General features: G+C 42.5%; 2 protein-coding genes across 3 annotated transcripts in view; one reads left to right on the top strand and one right to left on the bottom strand.

Moving 5' to 3' along the window:
- Positions 1 to 6,596, top strand: part of PTER (phosphotriesterase related) — a 36,503-nt gene extending 29,907 nt beyond the window's left edge. For both annotated transcript variants that reach the window (XM_060248434.1, XM_060248433.1), the window contains exons 4-5: positions 1,276 to 1,416; positions 5,753 to 6,596. In XM_060248434.1, the coding sequence (XP_060104417.1) occupies positions 1,276 to 1,416; positions 5,753 to 5,963 (352 nt within the window). In that variant the 3' untranslated portion in view covers positions 5,964 to 6,596. The remainder of the gene's footprint in view (positions 1 to 1,275; positions 1,417 to 5,752) is intronic.
- A 3,024-nt stretch (positions 6,597 to 9,620) lies between these two features.
- C1QL3 (complement C1q like 3) lies at positions 9,621 to 19,588 on the bottom strand. The gene is made up of 2 exons (XM_060248435.1): positions 18,760 to 19,588; positions 9,621 to 12,144 (listed from the first exon to the last, which is right to left on the bottom strand). Exons 1-2 carry the CDS (start codon positions 19,345 to 19,347, stop codon positions 11,965 to 11,967), a joined length of 768 nt encoding a protein of 255 aa, XP_060104418.1. The 5' UTR covers positions 19,348 to 19,588; the 3' UTR covers positions 9,621 to 11,964.
- Between the last annotated feature and the right edge of the window lie 713 nt (positions 19,589 to 20,301).

Raw genomic sequence — 20,301 nt, 5'->3', positions numbered from 1 at the left:
CTGTGAAATCTTTACTTTCTAGTATAGCCCAATGTCCAATATAACTGAAAGCCACTATTTGGTGTCTTCCTGTGTATGATTTTACTATTAAATGGTGATTGTTGCTGGTAGTGTAGTATGCCTTGAACTCTAATTGGTATGCTTTCAAAATGCTACCACTGTATAGAGATAAGTGTGAAGAAACATGCATTAATTATATTCCAAGCGAAATTCCACTTTATCTTGGGGTAGTAAATGTTGTCCCCCCAAATCCCTTGGTGGTGGCAGGAGTCAAAGTGCTTCCTAATATCCCAAACTTGTTTCAAACATCTGTCATTATTAATGTCTGTGGGTTTGTGTCCTTCTCTAAGTACATATTTGTGCTGTGTGAAGTAATTGTTCCCCAGTGAAGCTCACTGTTTGCACCAGCTTACAGACCACTATCACACTTCATTTTAGTGCTTTCCTGGATCAGTTTTCCTTTGCAAAAAGTACTGGGAACATTTTTATTCCAACACTAATTCAGCAGCATTGCAGCCCAGTTTTCCAACTCAAGGAGGGGCTTGGCTCAGTGATAGAACATCTGCTTGGCATGCAGAAGATCCCAGGTTCAGTTCCCAGTATCTCCAGTTAAAAGATCTGGCAGTAGGTGATGTGAAAGACTTCTGCCTGAGACCTTGGGATGTCACTGCCAGTCTGAGTAGACAATATTGACTTTGATGGACCAAGTATAAAGCAGTTTGGTATGGTCAAATTTTCAAGGGATTACTTGCAGGTTTCTACCCTCAGAGCACAACTTTCTTAGTTTCCCCCTTCTGCTGCATCCTTAACACCCCCAATACTGTTCTTGGGGGCTACCCATACTCAGGAGCAGCATTTCAAAAGGCATTTTATTTAGGGGGTTGTGGGGTTAATATGGAATTAGCTCCTGAATGGACTATAGTATTTCTTACTGTCTATGTGAAGAAATAGCTGTGATAACTGAGTTCATACGAGGACAGGCAGTTCTTCAGGTATGTGGGCCACAAGCTGTGGAGGGCTTTAAAAGTAAGAACCAGCACCTTGAACCAAATTTTGAGAAATATTGGTAAAGAGAATATATACACATTCACTTACTGCGATAGCGGGGATGAAAATATTCTGAATAGCTACAAAATAAGACACAAGTTCAGGAAATATTTAGTTATAATGGAGTCTTTATGAGCTCCTTGTGCACGGACTTCAGATTGCAGCTGAATAGTGAAAAAGATTACAAGTATGTTAACACTGTGCAAATATATATTGTGATTTGTGCAGGACTATATTTGATGAGAAGAAGCTGTTGGAGTTTGCAAAACTTGGATGCTACTTAGAGTATGACCTTTTTGGAACAGAATTCCTTTTCTACCACATGAGTCCAGATATTGATATGCCAAGTGACAATGAGAGAATTTTAAGGTATGTATGATAACATCATAAATGTATAGTCACTGAAATGCCTGCTGGAGCTAGCAAACCCATTTGACAGCTACATTCTAAAAGTGCCACACACTGAATCTGACTCTTAGGCTGCAAGCCTAAGAAACCAATTTCCTGGGAGAAAGCTTCATTGAATAAGTTCAGTTTCTTAGTTTGAAGTCTTGCTGTATTGTCACAAAATTCTGATGCAGACCAGACTATCTAGCCATGAATAAGAGAAAAAGAGAACACTGCTCTAGCACGTGAATTCCCCCTCCCCTTTCCCCATTGGCTTTAACTGCTTCAAGAATTTTACTGAGAGTTCAGTAAATAAATATTGTAAAGAAATCCTCTTGGGCAAACTAGACATTACACCAGCCTGACTTCTGTAAGCATCCTTGTCAGAGGTTTTTGTTTTTTAATGAGGGTGTTTATGTATATGCACATGTGTACTTTCCTGCCTGGAATCTTTTTTTCCATCTGCTTTTCTCCTGGAGTGACTCCAAGGAGTTCAGTAGCCCTTGCTGGGTGAAAAACTGCTGGGGAAAAGAAAGGAGAAATGAAACAAGGACTGGCTGAGGAAGAACAAAGTTTGAGTCCAGTGACACCTTTAAGATCAACAAAGTTTAATTCTGGGTATATGTTTTTATGTGCATGCACACATCATCAGATACCTGTCTGATCTGATGAAGTATGCATGCACACAAAAGCTTATATGCTGTTGGTCTTAAAGGATTCAAACTTTGTTCTATTGCTTCAGACCAACCTGGGTAGCCACCTGAATCTGGCTGCAGAAGAATACATGTTTCACAATATCTTACTTCTGGATAATATATAATCACCACGGTTGCTGGGAGGCCTGGAGAAAAACATCCTTTCCCTTTAGTAGAGGCTTAGTGTGAAGAAAGGGCAGCTGGATCTTCTCATGACATGGAGATAAATAATATCCTGTTAAGCCTATATTAAAAGGACGGAGCATTTTTTTTCTCCAGGCAGTTGGCAATAATCACAGTAACAAAAGAAATGGTAGCACTGAAACTAATGATACGCAGCAATTGTTACCAAACTATTTACATAAGCCTACTTCTGAACTGTGGCTGTATGAGGACACTTTCAGAGTAAGATAATTTGATATGACTGTTACAGGGTAATGATACCTTCCTTATAACTTGCTGCTGCCTTCATTAAAAATGAAGTTTAAAAAGGTGTTATGTAAAGGTGTCAGTGCTGTTTTAACTTCTTCCTGCTATACTGTCCTGTTACAACGCATCACAGAATCATTCCTAGAGCCTTGGGGGTCAATGTTGTGACAAATGAAAGTGAGATGTGATTGGGAGTTGTGCAGATAGAAAGATATTAGAAGTAATGGTTTCTGCTATTGATTGTAACAGTAGTGTTTTTTTCAGTGTACAATGCTGTATTCCTCTTCTCCAGCTACAACAATTCCTTCTTTAAACTGAGACTGAACAAAAGTGGTGGTGGATTCTCTTACAGAGATATAATATTGCTTCCCTCCTGGAATTGTGTATGCATTTATGCTAGAAATGCTGGACGTACTAGGACAATGGCAGGAAGGTTTTAAAATTCATAGTCGGCTCATGTTTGACTTGCATTCAACATAAACTCACACAAATTAAACTGGCCCCCTGTCTCTTTGTATAAATATTTGAGGGGGGAAAATATTTTTCAGGCATACTCATGTTCAGCTCCGATAATGTTGAATAAAAAGATATGTAAATACAGGAATGTGTACATGCATCTATAAGTATGCCTCTTGAGACAGCAGTTTTGTCCAGATATCTTTATCAATTTATTAGTGGTGTAGTTCAGTAACGGGGAGAGGTGAGATAAATTATGTGGAAAGAAGTTCATTTTTTATTGAAATCAGTGGTATTCGCTTGCTTAAACTTTCAATTCATATATATACTACTATGGTTACCAACTGCCTGGAGGAAAAAAGCCCTGTCCCTTTAATAGAGGCATAATGAGATGTTATTTACCAGGTGATGCTGTTCACCTCTGTGCCATGAAAAGCTTCAGCTGCCTGATTCACATATTAAACATCTATTAAAGGGACAAGACTCTTTCTTGGAGAGGTGGCATATATGATGGTCAGCAGCCCTGGAGAAAAAAATCAAATGGCTCAAAGTACTGCAGTGCTCTCAAAATAGATATATATTAGATATTTGTAATGTAATGCTTATTAGCTCAATTGTACTTGCAGTCCATAATGTGAAGCTCTGCTCATTTATTTGAGCAATACCGGCAACTCTGTTGTTGCTGTTGACCAAATCAGATGGATGCATCCCCTGATAATATTGTTCAGACTGATGAGGAGCAAATGCCCAAACCGCCCATGGTTGTACAAAGATTTAAATTCAGATAACTCATGTCCTACTCCAATTTTTTACAGACTGGGCCAAACAGGCTTGCCAGAATTTTTGAACTAGGCATTCAAGTGAATAGGATTTGCAGACCACAGCACACCACAACAGTAGTAGGAGAATCAAGGGTCTCATGCATACAGGACTTAGGGGAGTAATCATAAATCTACTCAGAAGTAAGTCCCGTTTTATTCATTGCGGCTTACCCCTAGGAATGTGTTCTTAGGATCATAAGAGCATAAGAGAAGCCATGTTGGACCAGGCCAGTGGCCCATCCAGTCCAACACTCTGTGTCACACAGTGGCCAAAAACCAAGTGCCATCAAGAGGTCTACCACTGGGGCTAGAAGCCTTTCCACTGTGTCCTCCCTCCCAGCACAAGAATACAGAGCATCACTGCCCCAGACAGATTTCCAACAATAAGCTGTGGCTAATAGCCACTGATGGACCTCTGCTCCATATGCTTATCCATTCCCATCTTGAAGCTGGCTATGCTTGTATCCACCATCACCTCCTGTGGCAGTGAATTCCACATGTTAATCACCCTTTGGGTGAAGAAGTAGTTTTCTTCAGTGAAAACTACTAAAGCAAAACCACTCATATTAGTAACGCCTTTACGAGGCACATTCTCTTTTCTGCATCAGTGTTTAAATAATGGTTTGTGCTGATAACATTCTAAGAGAAAATCCTCTGGAGTATGCCATCCCATGAACAGGTTCCTGCAGTAAGGAAGGTATAAAAGAACTGTTAACATCCTGTAAAATGTTAATGGATAAAACTCAAGCATCTTTCATAAGCATTATAGGACATTTTGGAGGTGGATGATAGCATTCTGTGAGAGAGCTGAACAGAGTGGAAACACTGCATCCTTTCATTTTTAACTCTTACAGTGCCATCCAAAGCAGAACTGATTTCAGTGGACTTAGAAGGGTGTAACTCTGCTTGGGATGGTACTGTGAGTTTTCCTTTGGATTAGACAACAGTCCTGTGAAGCACCAAAGTAGATGTATGATGTCCTCATAGCTGCCATGAAGATGCAGATGCCATTTTAGGGTTTTTAAAATGCTGCAAGTAAATTGCAGCACAGCACTCTTCCCCCCCCCCCCCCGAGACATTCCAGGTGCTGCAGCAGTTGTCGAGGGGAGGGGTGCAGTCATTTTGGTACTTAGTAAGTCACAGGCAGAGAAAGGAGCACCTCAGCCCACTGTACTGTGGGCCTGATCAGGATTTTAAAGTCACCTTAAAATGGCAGTGGTGTCCTCAGGCAGCCACAAGTCTAGTTTGGCGCTCATGTTGAGTTTGGCTCTCAGTTGTGTTACACAAAGCTACCGCAATGTCTAGGAGTTTCTCAGCCAAAGTGGTAGCTCACTTCACCCTCAGAAGCCAAATTGTTTGCAAATATTATGTCACTGACCATTTTCCTTTGATTGTGTAGAATAATCATGAATATTATTACATCACAGTTGCTTAGTCAAAAGACAATGCTTAAACAAACAATAACTGGGTGTATGTGTGTGTCTCTTTTACCTACATAGCAGACTACATCCCCTCATTAATAATACTGTTTATATTCAAGAATTATTACTACACTACATCAGATTAGTATGAATTAGACTAGGGGTGGCCAAACTGCAGCTCGGGAGCCACATGTGACTCTTTCACACATATTATGTGGCTCTAGAAACCCCCCCCCATCAGCTGTCTTGGAGAAGGCATTTGTCTTTAAATGCATTCTCCAAGCTGAGCCAGCTGGCAGCTTGGAGAATACATTTAAAGTTAACATGGCTTTCTTTCCACCTCTCCCTCCTTCCTCATCTATTTCCTTCCTTATCTGATGTTCATGTCTTATGGCTCTCAAACATCTGATGTGTATTCTATGTGGCCCTTGCATTAAGCAAGTTCGGCCGCCCCTGAATTAGACACTGACATATATGCATTATTTGTATTTTGCAGAGTCCGGATGTTGATTGATGAAGGCTATGAAGATAAAATTGTTGTTGCTCATGACATACACACAAAGAATAGACTGAAGAAATATGGAGGTCATGGCTATTCCCATATCCTTGAAAACATAGTCCCCAAAATGTTAGTTAGAGGCATATCACAAAATAAAATTGATAAACTACTGGTAGAGAATCCCAAAAGGTGGCTGACCTTTAAGTAAGAAAAATTAAGTATGCTACATGTGAAGTGTCTGAGGTTACATTTGCTACAGCAGGAAACAGTAATTTGAAACACTAATTCTTTAGATAAACCCGTAATAGCAATCAGGTTCCCACAAATTTATAAGACTTCATTTTACAGCGCAGCAGGCATTCTTTCCATATAATGTCAAGCGCATTTCTTTGCATTGCAAGCTTAGGAATTGGTTTAACACAAGTTTTAACTGTAGAAATTGTTGCTTGTCACAAGCCACAATCGTTTGGATCCCTCCTTCCATGATCAGTTGAGTTAAGCATTTATACCCAAAAGCTTTCCAAATGGTGATCTTAAATATGTAAAATCAGTTATAAAGATGACATGTGTCAATTGCCCTAGTTTAGGAGTCTCACAGCCCAATCTTATGCAGGTGGATTCAGAAGTCCCATTAGCTTAAAGGTCTTACACCCAAGTAAATATATATAGTATTGCAACTGTAAGTGGTAATGCATTTATTGATGTTATTTAAATGGGCTTTCTAATTACTGATATTACTGCTAATCAGCTACATACTGTTAAATTCTCAGAATTTTTTTTAATGTCACATTTAAATCTTTAAAATAAAAGATGACAATTAAAGCATAAGAAAACAATCCTACTCAGGTCTGTTTAGTTGGGCTTACTGACAGGAATCTGTTCTTAGGAGGATTGCATTGTAAAAGCATTATAGGGGGATATTCATGAATAAAAATATTGTAATGGCATTATAAAGAACAAATTGGAAAAACATATAATTTGAAGGTCTCTTAATATCCACTGACCACAGTGCACTTGTGAGCATTAAATCTGGGAGAAATCAGTGGTTGCAGTGCTACAGAGTGAGGCAATTTCAATAGGTTTACATATGCCTGTCTCTGTATAATAGGCTTCAACCAAACCTATTATACATCAGTTAAAAAAAAAAAAAAAAGCTCTTCATGGATTCAGAACAATAGAACTAGATTCACTTTTCCTGCTTTGGAAGATTTTAGAACACAAATAAGTGTTAATAGAAAATACCAAAACCAAATAAGTAATACAGTTTAATGAGCTATTATAACAAAACCCATGCTTTACAAATCCGTTTGCAAGATGTGTTTCTCAAAACCCTTTATTTTCTGAGGATCCAAAGAGAGAGAAATGCTGACTTATCTAAAGAAAAGGTCATATCTGTTAAAAATGGCAATCTAATGTCAAGGGTTTATTGTACTTTCAAACGTGCCCAGCTTCAGATATCCTATGGCAATGAAGTCCCTGCATTACTCATATGGGTTGTGGATATCTAGCTATAGCTCACAGTTGACTTGACCACCTTTGTTCATGTTTGAGGAATGCGTACATTCACCTTTCACCTTTTCCAGCAGCATCACAAGAAGCAATTGAAATCTCCTGTCCTGAATGTCAAAGGCAGTTTGCAACAAGGCAAGAGCTGCTGTTCTGAAAGATAGCCCTTGGGCTCAGGTGTACCCACACACTACCTCTCTGTGACATGGCTAGTGTCTTCTTGAAACATGCTATTTGACACTTTTGAGAATGGCTTCAAAAATTTTGCTACCAACTAATATGTACCAAATATCTCTATCAAGTGCAATAGACGTATGTGTTGTTCTGCTGAAAAGATACCTATGACAGCCTTATCCACTTCCCTCCCTCAGAGGCAAGATTTCCCCCATTTTTCTTTCCCTTTATTGACTGAGCTGCCATATGAATTTGTTGTATGCTGAAGTTCTTTGCTGAAGACCTGTCACAGTATGATAGTCCAACGGGGGTTGGACTAGATGACCCTGGAGGTCCCTTCCAACTCTATGATTTGATGAAATTTTGGCTGTTGGATCAGCCCAAAAACCCAAGAGAAGGATCAGGAGTTCACTTTAACTTAAACAACTTAAATGGAACTTGAAGCATTTTGAAATAAAAAAATAACAAAATATTTTATTTAACACATAGAGGAAAAGGCAGGTAAAATCAGAAGTTGAAATTTCTGAGATAAAACCAATTCATGCACAGACTTAATTCTTATGTTTCAGGCTAATGAGCGTTTCTTAAGCTTTTCACAGTGACTTACATCTTTATGTTGAGAAGGTTAAGAGTTTTTTTTCCCAAACACTACACTTTCTTTGAAAGAGCCCTGTGGCGCAGAGTGTTAAAGCTGCAGTACTGCAGTCCTAAGCTCTGCTCACAACCTGAGTTCGATCCCCGGCGGAAGCTGGGTTTTCAGGTAGCCGGCTCGAGGTTGACTCAGCCTTCCATCCTTCCGAGGTCGGTAAAATGAGTACTCAGCTTGCTGGGGGGAAAGTGTAGATAACTGGGGAGGGCAATGGCAAACCACCCCGTAAAAAGTTTGCCATGAAAATGTGAAAGCAACGCCACCCCAGAGTCGGAAACGACTGGTGCTTGCACAGGGGACCTTTCCTTTCCTTTTTCTTATACTTTCTTTGAGTATGCTCTTTGTTTTCCAGAATGCTGGTGCACTCTTTCCAGTACCCAGGCCCCCTTCTCTTGAAACACCAGTACTCATCTTGAGTTTTTAACTGATTCTTAAGGTCTCCAAAGGCAGTAACCACACCAGACCAGGGATCTCTGCCCTCTTCAGAACTAGGAAAATTCTTTCCTTAGCCTGAGTATGAGTCTTCACCTACTTCCCAAACTTCCTTGCCAGCTTTCCCCCCGTTCTGTCTGTGTTAAACTGCTCTCAGTTAAGGCTGAATTTCTAAACTCTCAGTACTCAACTCTTCTCAGTTAGGGCTGAAATCAAACTGAATTCCGTCAAGGCAGAAATCTGACTGGCACTCTCTCAAGGCTTTCTCTTTTCAGTTGATGCTGACCAGTCAGATTGCTTGGAGCAGCCTGTTACTCAAAGCCCTCGGTAAAATACTAACCCTTCACATTCCTTCAGCTGTTTGTATAGCACTTCTAAGCTTCTTAAACGTGCAGCCCTTCACATACCATATGCTTATATTGAATTTATCATTGCATTATAATAATCATTGCATTATAAATTGATGCCAGCCCCGGGGAGCAATTTAGCAAGAAATCATGTGGTTTAATGAAAATTGCTACATAATAGAATGGCTGGTAAAACATTTGAAACTGAATGACTTTCTGGGGCGGGAATAATGACGAACTTCAGTGGTTGTTTTGAATGGATTTTCTACCTTTAATAGCTGACTTACAAATTCTTATAAATTATTAAAGAAGAGAATGATATTTTGGGTATTTGAGCAAATAGTAAATCTGATTTTTAAAATGACATTTCATTTTTTCTGTTTGTAGCAGAATCTATTAAAAGGAGAAACTAAATGCCTGGCTACCATTATGCTTTAACATTCTAAATTAATATAAATAAGTCTCTGTTTTCACCTTGGATGTGCCACAATATGCTGATCCTAAACATCTTTATCAGCAGGTAACTCACCATAGACACCTGTGGAAATAAGTGTAAATATACACAGGAAATGGATGCAATAAGCATACTATAGCAGGAAACTTCAGAGATGGATTTCACAGTACAGTTAAAGAGTCTCCTATAACTGCTACTATAAATTGTATAGTGATTTTTAATTATTTTAAAACAAGCACCTTGTTTATAGAAGCATTAATTGTGACAAAAGGTTTTTATGGAAATAAAACCAATAAATTTCTGTTGAACCTTTTTTAGTATAAGAAAAATAGGATGAAATAAACACAAATATCACATCTGAAAATTTCCTTTGCATATTTGTTTTACATTTAATAATATGCATATATTTCATAATCCCACTAGCAAGGCCTCTTTGCATTGGACTAAAGTTAAGATTAATCTTATCTCATTAGCTCAGCACCCTATATTTTCATAACTTTCTATGTAATGGTCCCATTGAAGCTTTTTAAATATATAAAATCTAAACATTTATGTTAAGCAAAATAGAAACTAGAAATTTATATACAAGATGAATTGCTTCACAGTACTCACTTCTTGCCTGGCTTAAAATAAACAGGATTTTAAACTTGTCTGGATGTTTACATATTTTTAATGAAAACAAGAGAAGATAGTGTACTGAAGGGTGTATTGGACCAAAGTGTTGGAGCTGATGAAAGTAGCACAGAACTGTGGACTCTGGAGGTGGTCTTGGGGTAAATCAGATCAGATGTCATCCTTAATCCCCCAGCTGTAGAACTGGGGAAACAGTAACCTAATTTACACAACTGTTACTGAGATGAGACTGAAAAATTAGTCTGCACATTGCAAATGCATATCTGGTTGTGGTAATGATACAAGGTCTTATTTTGTGATGTTGCAGTAGTGCAGTTTATCAGCACACCACCTTCTAAACAAATGCTGGCACAACAAACACTATAATTAGACTGCAGGAGTACTTTACTAATCTTTACACATAATTATAAAATAGCCAGGTACCAACATTACATCTTTGTCACATGACTAAGGCTTCCTTCACCTTCTCTTGCACCAAGATGCATGGAGGTGACTTCCTGAAGTACTTATATGTGTAGCTTCCGCATGTGCAAACACCATGACTGCAAGGCTAGGGCTAACTGGTAGGTTTCTAATGTGAGTGATACTAGGCTGAGAGGGAAAGTGCTGATTGGGGAATAGGGGGAAGGGGGGTGGTGTTGAATCAGACCTGGATAATGAGGTCTGCTTCCTTAGTTCTGGTATTTACTCAAGTTCCACAGCACTATAGGAAAGGAGGAGCTCCGCCACAGTTATGCATGTGTGTAGACAGGTTCCAAGAAACTGAAGTATGAATTTAGTTGCCAATTTATGGGGTAAGCAAGCAGACTGTAATTTGGCAGCACTTTGGTGGGGGCAGGGATGGGAGAAACTGGGCAGCAGGACACAGTGCTATCCAAATGCCCAGATTTACTTTATTACTTTTATTCATTGCTGTAGGAGAAAATGCAGTTGGGTGCACTGTCCTGATGAGGGCAGTGATGCCAGGGACAGGTGGTAACTTTGTTAAATAGACCTAGGAAGGCAGAGGGGAGGTAGTGTCTCTGTCCACTTCACTAAATGGTTCATAAGAATAAAGCATCAACTTGTATACCACATGAAAATAGCCAGCTGTGTTAACTAGCATCTCTGAGGTCAGTAAAATCCAAATTATATTTTTTACTGAGTTGAACAGTCTCTTTTTCCTCTCTCTTGACTTCCTGTTATGATTAACAGAGGCTCAGAGCACTATGTGCATGGCGAACTCTTACTTTGTGCAAGCTGCCCATCCATTTCCAATCTGCCTGTGTACATTAATTTGCACATGCATTTTGCTCCCTCTGCTGAAGTGAATGGGACAACCTCATGGGGTGGCAGAGCTCTTCATGCACACTGGAGTACATAAGAAATAAGGCGGCAGAAGAAACCAAGAATTAGATAGAACTGTACTACAGTAATATGTGAACCTGGACATGCACCCACAAACAATGAAGTTGCAGCTAAAAGCTTGAAGTAGGAAATTTTCTATTTCTAGGTAAGAGGGGAATGGATGTACAAATAATTCCTTCAGCGGGATTAAGCAAAATTCAGTTACATCTTCCTTTTATTGTAAAATCATTCCTCACCACATACTATGAGTTGGCTCCGCACGCATCATTGTTAGCAGGTAAGTCACAAAGACCAAAGCTGATGGATGGATAAAAGCAGCAAGATCATAGCACACCAAAGTATATACGCTCGAGAAATAATTCAGTGCCTTAAAGTTTTGTTTTTTCTTATAAAAGTTGTGATCTATATAGGACTTCATTCACATGGACACTAACAACAAGGAGTATTTTGCTTTGGCGATAGTGGGTCACACATCTGCTTAACTTGCTCTATTTTTTTAAACACACTTTTCTCTGGGTTGCACAGATGTGAGTCAGGTAGCATTTTGCCCCATTAATGAGGTGTCTACAGCCAGTATCCTCTGGGATTCTTGTTCTGTTGACTTTTTGCCACGTGAATCCATCACTTATGCTCAGAAGAATGTGCTTTTAGTTTTTGATTCCTGAAATCAGTCAGCATAAATTATAAATCCAGAAAATGTGCTGTATTTGTTGTTGTTTCCTCCATGTGCTTTTCCTCCATCCAACTTTATGTAGACCTCATCTCCCGGTTCCAGGTGTAGAACGACGCTGTTACTGGCATAATCATAGTTTTGATCTGCATCTTGAGCAATTGCACTTGCTCGGACCTAAGGGAAACAGACATGCAAAGAATAATATGATTTATCACTTCGACATACACCAATACTTTGGAATGCAACTGGGAAGGTGGCACCTTCAGATACTCTGGGGTATTAATTTTTGGTGGATATTTTCTTCAGCGATGTATTCACTGATAATGTGACTTACTTCTAAGTAGACCTGCTTTGGATTACTCCCATAATCAGGCTGGATGCATAACCCCGTTACTGCCACTTTTTCCTAATCCCCCCATTTTCATTTTACCTTCTAAGAAGCTCTGGGTGGCCTAGAGGATGGTTATTCGTTTATGTTAGGTTGAGAGATTGTTACTGGCCCAAGGATCTTGTTTACCTGATGGTATTTACTTCATACATCCTTCCATCATGGAATGCAAAACAGGCTTCCCCAGGTGTCTGCCACCAAGGCATTACCAGACCCTGGCCTGCTTGATTTCCGCAAAACTGCTATGTCATGTGCCTTTCAGCCATATCCCAGGGCTTTTTAAAGATGAATGGGAATTAGTACACACGCTCAAAAGTCCATGATTTTAGCTGTCACAGTAATGTCTTAGCTTTAAAGATGGCAAAAAGAACTGGGAAAGTAGTTCAGTTGGCCCAAAGGGTCTTTACATTGTTTTTTCTTGAACTGTACCCCTGAGTTTCAAAAGCAGTTTGTAATAAGACATGGTTGAAAGGAGTTCAAGAAGAAGCCAAAGATATTCAGCTATCACAAGCCCACTTCATTAGCCTAAACTATACTTTGGAGCCCAGCCACTATCCAGAAGGAGATCAGATTTATACAGGTAGATGAACCTAATCAGGCCTGTTACAAGACAAAGCATGTAAGATTATTATAAGAGTGCAGAGAACGAATGAGCATGTAGCAAAATTCCTTTATGCCTCTGAGTCAATTTTGCATCCTCACTTATGTAAATTTAATAAACGGGGAAGCTACACAGCTCCCCAAAAACAATGGTCTTCACACAATTTGTTTCGCTTAATTAATAAAACTCATTCATTAAATTAATGTATGTCTATTCTCTGGTTATTATTTAGACAACCTTGAGTCCTTTATCATGCATCGTGCTTTAAAGTTAACTAAAGGTTTTGCCTACATTTTAAAGAATACTTGCCATATTAATAAGTTTGTAATTGTAAAAGCCTGCCAATCCAGAAATGCATATAGTCTAGTTCAACAGAATGTGATTCTAGTTATTTATACACAGTTCCTTTCCACTAGTACAACCCATTACCTTTTTATTTGTATACGATTTATTTTAGTGCAACAACATATCTCCTTTGTACCCTGTCTCTATTCCGTCACTGTTGAACAGAGCTGTTAGTGATTTAGTGGTTTTGCTAACCTGAACTAAGAAATAATGCATGACTTGGCATGCAATATGCTGGATTTTTTTTTATCTTTTTGCAACTTAAAAAAAAGTACAGTAAGTCAAAAGATTTCCGTGCCTGCCTTTCAAAAACGTAAATGATAGGTTTTCAGATTAAATTTTCATGTGGTATGATCCCACATTAATACAGAATGAAATGTTAACAATAGATAAGGCTATTCACCATGCTAGTGCTCATAAGGTATTATAAAGCTTAGAAATCATAGAAGCAGGAAAAACCCTGCTCTTCTGTATCATATAGGAAGATTCAGAAAGGCTTAAAAGATTTGTAATTGCTTAACACGTGTTCTAATTTAAAACTGTATAATAACATCCAAAGGTAGTCATCTTTAGAGCCATGGCTTCAAAAATATTATATTGTTTATTGAAATGAGCTGTCTTGACCGCTCTTTATGTGCTTTTTTATCAAATTATAGCAAATTTCTTAAGGATTAATGGCCAGCTGGTGGCGTGGGTCATTCACCCCAGAAATATTCATCCCTAAAAATGTAACCCTAATCTGAGATCATTGCTGATGTTACAAATAATAAAGGAGAAAATACTTGGGTTTATAGACATTACTACAGAAAGAGTTGCAGTGGATTGGTGATTTATGTTCTACTACATCTAATTAAATTATTACTCATATTCTATTAGCATGGTATTTAAATGCTACATTTTGGATAGATGTAACATTTTATATTGCAGCTGGTGGGATTGTTTTCTGTCACAAAGTAATGTGGACTCTATTGGCTTTGGCATTAAATATGTTTAATATATCATTATAAACACTGTGTAAAGATAGCAGACATACACAGCAATGGACACTGCACTAAAAGACTGATTTATTGATTGAGCTCCTAAAAATACAGATTGCAGTCATTTTGTGTACAGCTACAATGCGTTGCAAATGCATTCACCTCAGTCCCATTTGCAGTATGCTACCTTTATGGTTCCTGCTTCTTTTGTGGGTGGTGTAGTAGCCATTGCAATTTCTTTTTAAAGAAGAATCCCAAGTGTTTTGCTATACATGTGTTAAAGGTATCTCAAAATTAAAAAATTAATGCAGTGTACATTGCATACGTTTCATGATTGCTCACCTCATTGGGTTATAGAGGCATACAGGGACACTAAAACTGCAAGCAAACCAATTATGTTATAGTCTCAGCACTTCTATATTTAAGCTGTCTAACTATTAAGGAAGGCAATGTGTTACATGGGAGTCCTTGAGATATTCAATATATGCTGCTATTGAATGATATACAGGTACAACACAGTAATGTTTTCCTACAGATCTTTGTGCTGTTTCCAATTTAAAAAAACCCTATTTTGTATAGAAAACTACTCTCAGTTCATTAGTTGTCAAGATCAAATCACAGTCTAATATATCCAATTCATTAAAACCGTTCCCTAATATTTAAAAAAATGGCTTAAGGATTTCTTATGACTGCATAAATATAATCTGAATCTGGCACTGCACAATCAATATTTGTCAGTTCTGTTTGTGTAGTGTCTAAATTAAGCAATTTATAAATGTCTGGGATTATGTACTTAGACTGTCTTCAGGCTTATTTTAATATTTATGCTCATAAAGATATGCCATGCACTGTGTTGTGTTCTATTTTTTATTTCCATCAAGTATTAAAGAAAAATAGTGCTTTGTAATAGGCAAAATTACAAAGTTTTATTGTGAACTAGAGTGTGTGAGACATGGCCAATTCCCTGTTGCTGTGTTTACCACTGAACCAGTGTGGTCTTATCTTTAGAGGCACTATTTATGGTAGGCTTTTGCTAATTTGATTAATTGCTACTGATGTCCCTGTAATTTCATTTTTACAGTACTTGTGAGAAACCATAAACAAAAGGTTAAGTGGCATATTAGATTAATTTACCAGCCTTTGATGGTTCCATCTGTGTTCCTGCCTGCAACACAAAACTGACAGAACCTGAAATACTCTCCTCTGGTTATGGTACACTGGTATTCCCCAGTACCAATGTTCAGCAATTTCTGCTTCATTATTCCACCTTGAAGGGGAGCAAAATTCCTACCATCTAAAGTACTATATCTGGACATGTTTCAGTTTTGTGGACTGTTGTTCAGTATACAGAGAACCATGCTTGCTGTACTATCTAACTTTGTAAATTGTTTTTCAAAGAGGAAAGATTCAGTGTGGCCCAATTTTTTGGGAATCTCAACCTGAAAACAGTAACCAGCAAGCACTCTGGGCAGAATGTCAGGGCCCAGCATGCTATTAGCATATGTTTATTAATGAACATAAAATCTGTAATTCTTCCTCAACAAATGATTTGTAAAAACTACAGATTTCATTTGTAGCAGTTATAGTTGGCCATTCAAGCAAATTAAATGTTGTCATGTTTGTAGAACTGCATTTTATGACTGATTATGAACCTGCCTATAATGTTGTTTGTACTTCATTCATAAACATTTTTATATGCACATGCTAAGTATGTAAGATGAAGATACAGATTTACAAGGGCCAGATCTCTGGGGACTGCTTGAGAGCCATGGTAAGCAGGCAATTGCAGCACCACTTAGCCTAATTATAATGGATGGTTCCTGTGTCTTTTACACCATAGGCTCTCGTGATCTCTAATATTTGGCCTAGCAAAGAGTGGGATGGGGGTGGAAAGCAAACAGAGCAAATCTGCCTGGTTTTCCTTTTGTCTGTTAGCCAATTATCTGAAAGGAAAACAAAGGCAAACAGTACTTTTTTCAGTAGTATGCTACTATATGCTGGATGTTAATACCCAGGTGTGTGTAGCTCCTTCTCCCATTGACGCCCCCAGACAAAACTTCACAATTAACTACCATATGCATATTTACTCCAGTCTAGATCCATTGATTTCAACTGGTTTAGAGTGGTGCAACTCTGCATCCGATTGCAATGCAAATTTTGCATCAGATTTAGGTTTCTGACCCTGAGCACAGTTACTTTGGAGTAATCCCCATTGAGTACTGTGACACTTCCTCTTGACCCCTGTATTGATTGTTTTATTGCACAGGTATAACTATGAACACGGCTTGCACTCAGATTACCGGCAACTGTTCATTTCCCTTTCTGTAGAGCAGAAAGGTAAATTCATTTTTTTTTAAAGGGCCAAAGTGAACACTTTGCCTTTCATCTTGACACAATGAAGTGACAGGAGAAACGGTTTGGGGGGGAGGGAGCCACGACATTGTCCTATATGGATACCTGTTCAGGAACTCAGTCCCAAACAGAAGTTCCGTCTTGCTTTAAGCGGAGCATTCTTCCTAGAAAAGGACGGGCGTGCCGTGCATGAAGGACTTTTGGCTCACGGAAACCAGCAGCCCTACTTCACCCGATCACACTCTTCCCCTTCCGCTCTCTCACCGTGAGGGCCTCCTGTGAGCGAAAACCCCGCGCTTTGGACTTGCTCCCAGGAATGCGCTGCGCGCAAAAAGCCGCCACACAAAAGCTTCGGGGAAGAGGCTACGCGCCCTCCGGTGCCGCCTCCTCCGCCCCACCTCAACCGGGGTTGACACGTTGTTTACACTCGCAACAGGTGACCGTCTATAGACTGGGGCGGGGACCATAAGCAGCTGCCCGCCCCCGCCTCTTGCAGCAGAGCGACCAAATCGGCCAGGCGGCTTTATCGCCCAACTATCGGGGCTGAACCCCAAGGAACACCTTCTTGGGTCGAGGGGGGAAGAGAGCCGGTGAAGAGAGGCTCGCTTCTTCGTCCGATGTCTCCTGGAAACCCCTGCGAGTCAAAAACCTGAGCTCGAGTCGCTCTGAAGGATCTGGGCAGCTCTGCTTGGGGACGGGTGCTGCTTGAGCCTGGGCTTCCGGTGAAACAACCACGCGGGGTCTGTACTGCCCTCCCTCACTCCTCCCACAGCGACTCTCTGACCTCTGGGAAAGCCAGATCCCTCCCGCTGAGAGGGGGGGCGGAGGTTGGAGGATGCGTGGAGCAGCCATTCCCGATCTCTGACCTAGGGACAGCCTGACCTGTTCTCTGTTCCAACTCAAGCCTACACCTTCCATGCTCCGCAATACTCCATATTCTGCGTATTTGCAATTGTCGTTGCTCTCCATTCACTTCACACACGCCCCCCGCCCACGCCTTTGGACTTCTATTAGGCAGCTTTCCCCGACGCGCACATTGGATTCTTTCGCCTTTTTTGCGCGCCACTTCACTCATCGACTTGCACGGGGAGGGGGGCGGCGGGTGTTTGCACAAACTCTGGTCTGAGTTAGGCCGCCAGAAGTGAACTCAGATCACTAATACTCGGGTCGTTTTGTAGAAAAATAGGTGGTGGAGCTCATCCAGGGATTGTTATGCAGCTGCACATACTATTTAATGGACAAGGAGGTGGAACTCTCAGAAAGGTTCAGGAACTGCGCTCCTGTGAGCTCCCACTGAATCTGAGGCCTGCTAATACTGAAGATGAAAAGCATCCGTTCATTCATGGGCGTTTGAAAGGGCTGGTGGAAAAAGGTCTTTCTCCAAAGTTAAGCACAGAGATCGGGAATATGACAAGAAGCAACAAGCGGACTGGAGCAAGCAGCAAGCTTGCTTTGCTCCCCACAAAGCACGACCCCAACTAGAGCAGCTGGGTTCACTCCGAAGTAAGATCTTACACTAACCCTGTTATTAGCTCGTTCCTTGGATTTCCCGGCTGTGCCGCCGAACTACCCTCTGAATCGGATCCAGACTCTCCCTCCACCTGCACAGTCAGAAGGCACTGTCGCCGACCGCATCCGCCCACCCACCCAATCAGCCACCGAACATCAAAAGTATCTTGGAGCACGTGCAGAGCACGAGGGCCTGGCCACAAACAATTGCAGCTCTCATTAAAACAAAAAAGTTTTGAGTGCAGGAATCTTTTACACATGAAATTGAGTACCGGAAACTCTCCAGTTCCCCTGATCCCCCCCCCCTCCCTCGGTCTCACTCTCTACTTTCTTTAGTTCTGTTTCATTCACTTGTAGGAATGCTTATGGCCTTTCCCCCCCCTAGCTGCAGCACCGACATAAATTCAACAGGTGTAGCTGTCCCCCCCCTCCACCCCGTGACAAGAAACGTAGTATGTGGATAACATTTCTGTTGGGTTTCTGACAAAATCACGCAACAATGCAAAGTTGTGCTCGGAAAAGCCCCCCAGATCTGCTGCTTTGGGAGCTGCGGGCCCCGGGGGGAGGGTGTACCTGGTCCACTCGCGTCCCCACCCCCTGCCCAAGCAGGCCCCCACCTGGTTGTTCTTGCAGAGATCGGCCCACATGCTGGTGCCGTCGCCGCCGCGCATGAGCACGTGGTAGGTGAAGAAGTAGATGCCGGGGATGGAGCAGGTGAACTTGCCCGTCGTGGGGTCGTAGTGGTTGCCCAGGTTGGTGACCACGTCGTCGAACTTGAGCACCTCGTAGCCCTCGTGCTGCCGCTTGAGGCCCGCGTAGAAGGCGATCTTGGGCACCGTGCTGTAGGTGGCGGCGCTGATGGCCCCGGCCGCGTTGAGGCCCGGCGCCCCCGGCGGGCCCGGCAGCCCCTGGCGGCCGGGCTCGCCCTTTTCGCCCGGCGGGCCGACGGGCCCCGGCGGGCCTGGTTCTCCTGGGGGCCCTCGCGGGCCGGCCTTCCCCGGCCGCCCGGCCTCGCCCTTGGGGCCCTGGATGAAGGTGGGCAGGGACTGCATGAGGCCGCGGTCGGGCGTGGCCGCCGTGCTGGGCACTTTGGTGCCGCCGTAGGGGTCGCACACCATGCGGCAGGTGCCCAGCATCTCGTAGTGCGCCGACGTGCCGGCCGAGCTGACCAGCACCGGGATGAGGATGACCAGCAGCAGCACCATGACCACCCCCAGCGCGCCGGCCGCGATCAGCCGGCGCCTGCTGCCCACCAGGCGGCTCAGCGCAGGGCGATCCTCTTGCCTGCTTTTGGACAAAATCTTGATGGCGGGACGGGCACCTCCTGGAGCCGAAAACACCGCGGGGCGGCCTCCCCGCGTCCCTGGGGGCTTCTCGCCCTCGGCCTCCCGGCGGCGGGGAGGAGCGCCCGGGTAAGTGTCGTTCGCCAGATCCCAGAGCCCCGACAGCCTCGCCTGGCTCCGCTCCTCCACCGCCCTGACGACTGGGGCACCTGTGGCTGCCGCAGCTGCTCACCCCGCCGAGGAGCCTCTCGCACTTTTATGCTGCTGCTGGCGATCGACTTTTTCCCCCCTCCGCCTGTGCCAGCTCGAATCAACTTCCCCGGCTGCTCCTCCCGATCGCCTCTCTCGCTGCCTTCCCGCGGTTTTTTTCTCGCCTTGTCCCCCTCCCCTTCGGTCACTCACTCATTCATTGCTCTCTCTTCCCCTGCAGCGACACCAAACTCTCTGAGGGCAGCAGCGGGAGAGCCCTGGGAGATTCCTGTTGGCCGGCCCGGCGGGCGGGCGGAGACGCCCCTGCTTGCAGCCTGGGCCGGCTCCCTGGCTCGGCTGGCTGGGGATGCTCTCTTCTTCCAGAGGGAGGGTCGCGGCCACAGGGAGCTCTGCCTGGAGCTGCTGCACGGGCGGCGAGGAGGAGCGCTCACAGCCACCTGCCAGGAGGAGAGGAGAGGAGAGGAGAGGAGGCTGGCGGCGGAGACGCGGACTCATTTATAGGCACCCAAAAGCGCAGGGAAAAGGGGAGCCGCCTTGGCATCTCATCCCGGCATCTGCTCTGCTCATCCCACTCGCCCGAGAGTTTGGCATCTCGCTGACAAGTGTGGGGAAATGTTTTCCTCCCCTCTTTTTCCCTCGCCCCTCATTCCCCCCCTTCCCGTTTCC

Source organism: Heteronotia binoei, chromosome 10, assembly GCF_032191835.1.
Source record: "Heteronotia binoei isolate CCM8104 ecotype False Entrance Well chromosome 10, APGP_CSIRO_Hbin_v1, whole genome shotgun sequence".
Lineage (NCBI taxonomy): Eukaryota > Metazoa > Chordata > Lepidosauria > Squamata > Gekkonidae > Heteronotia > Heteronotia binoei.
Note: the sequence above shows the minus strand (reverse complement) of the source record. Positions and strands in the feature narration are given on the sequence as shown.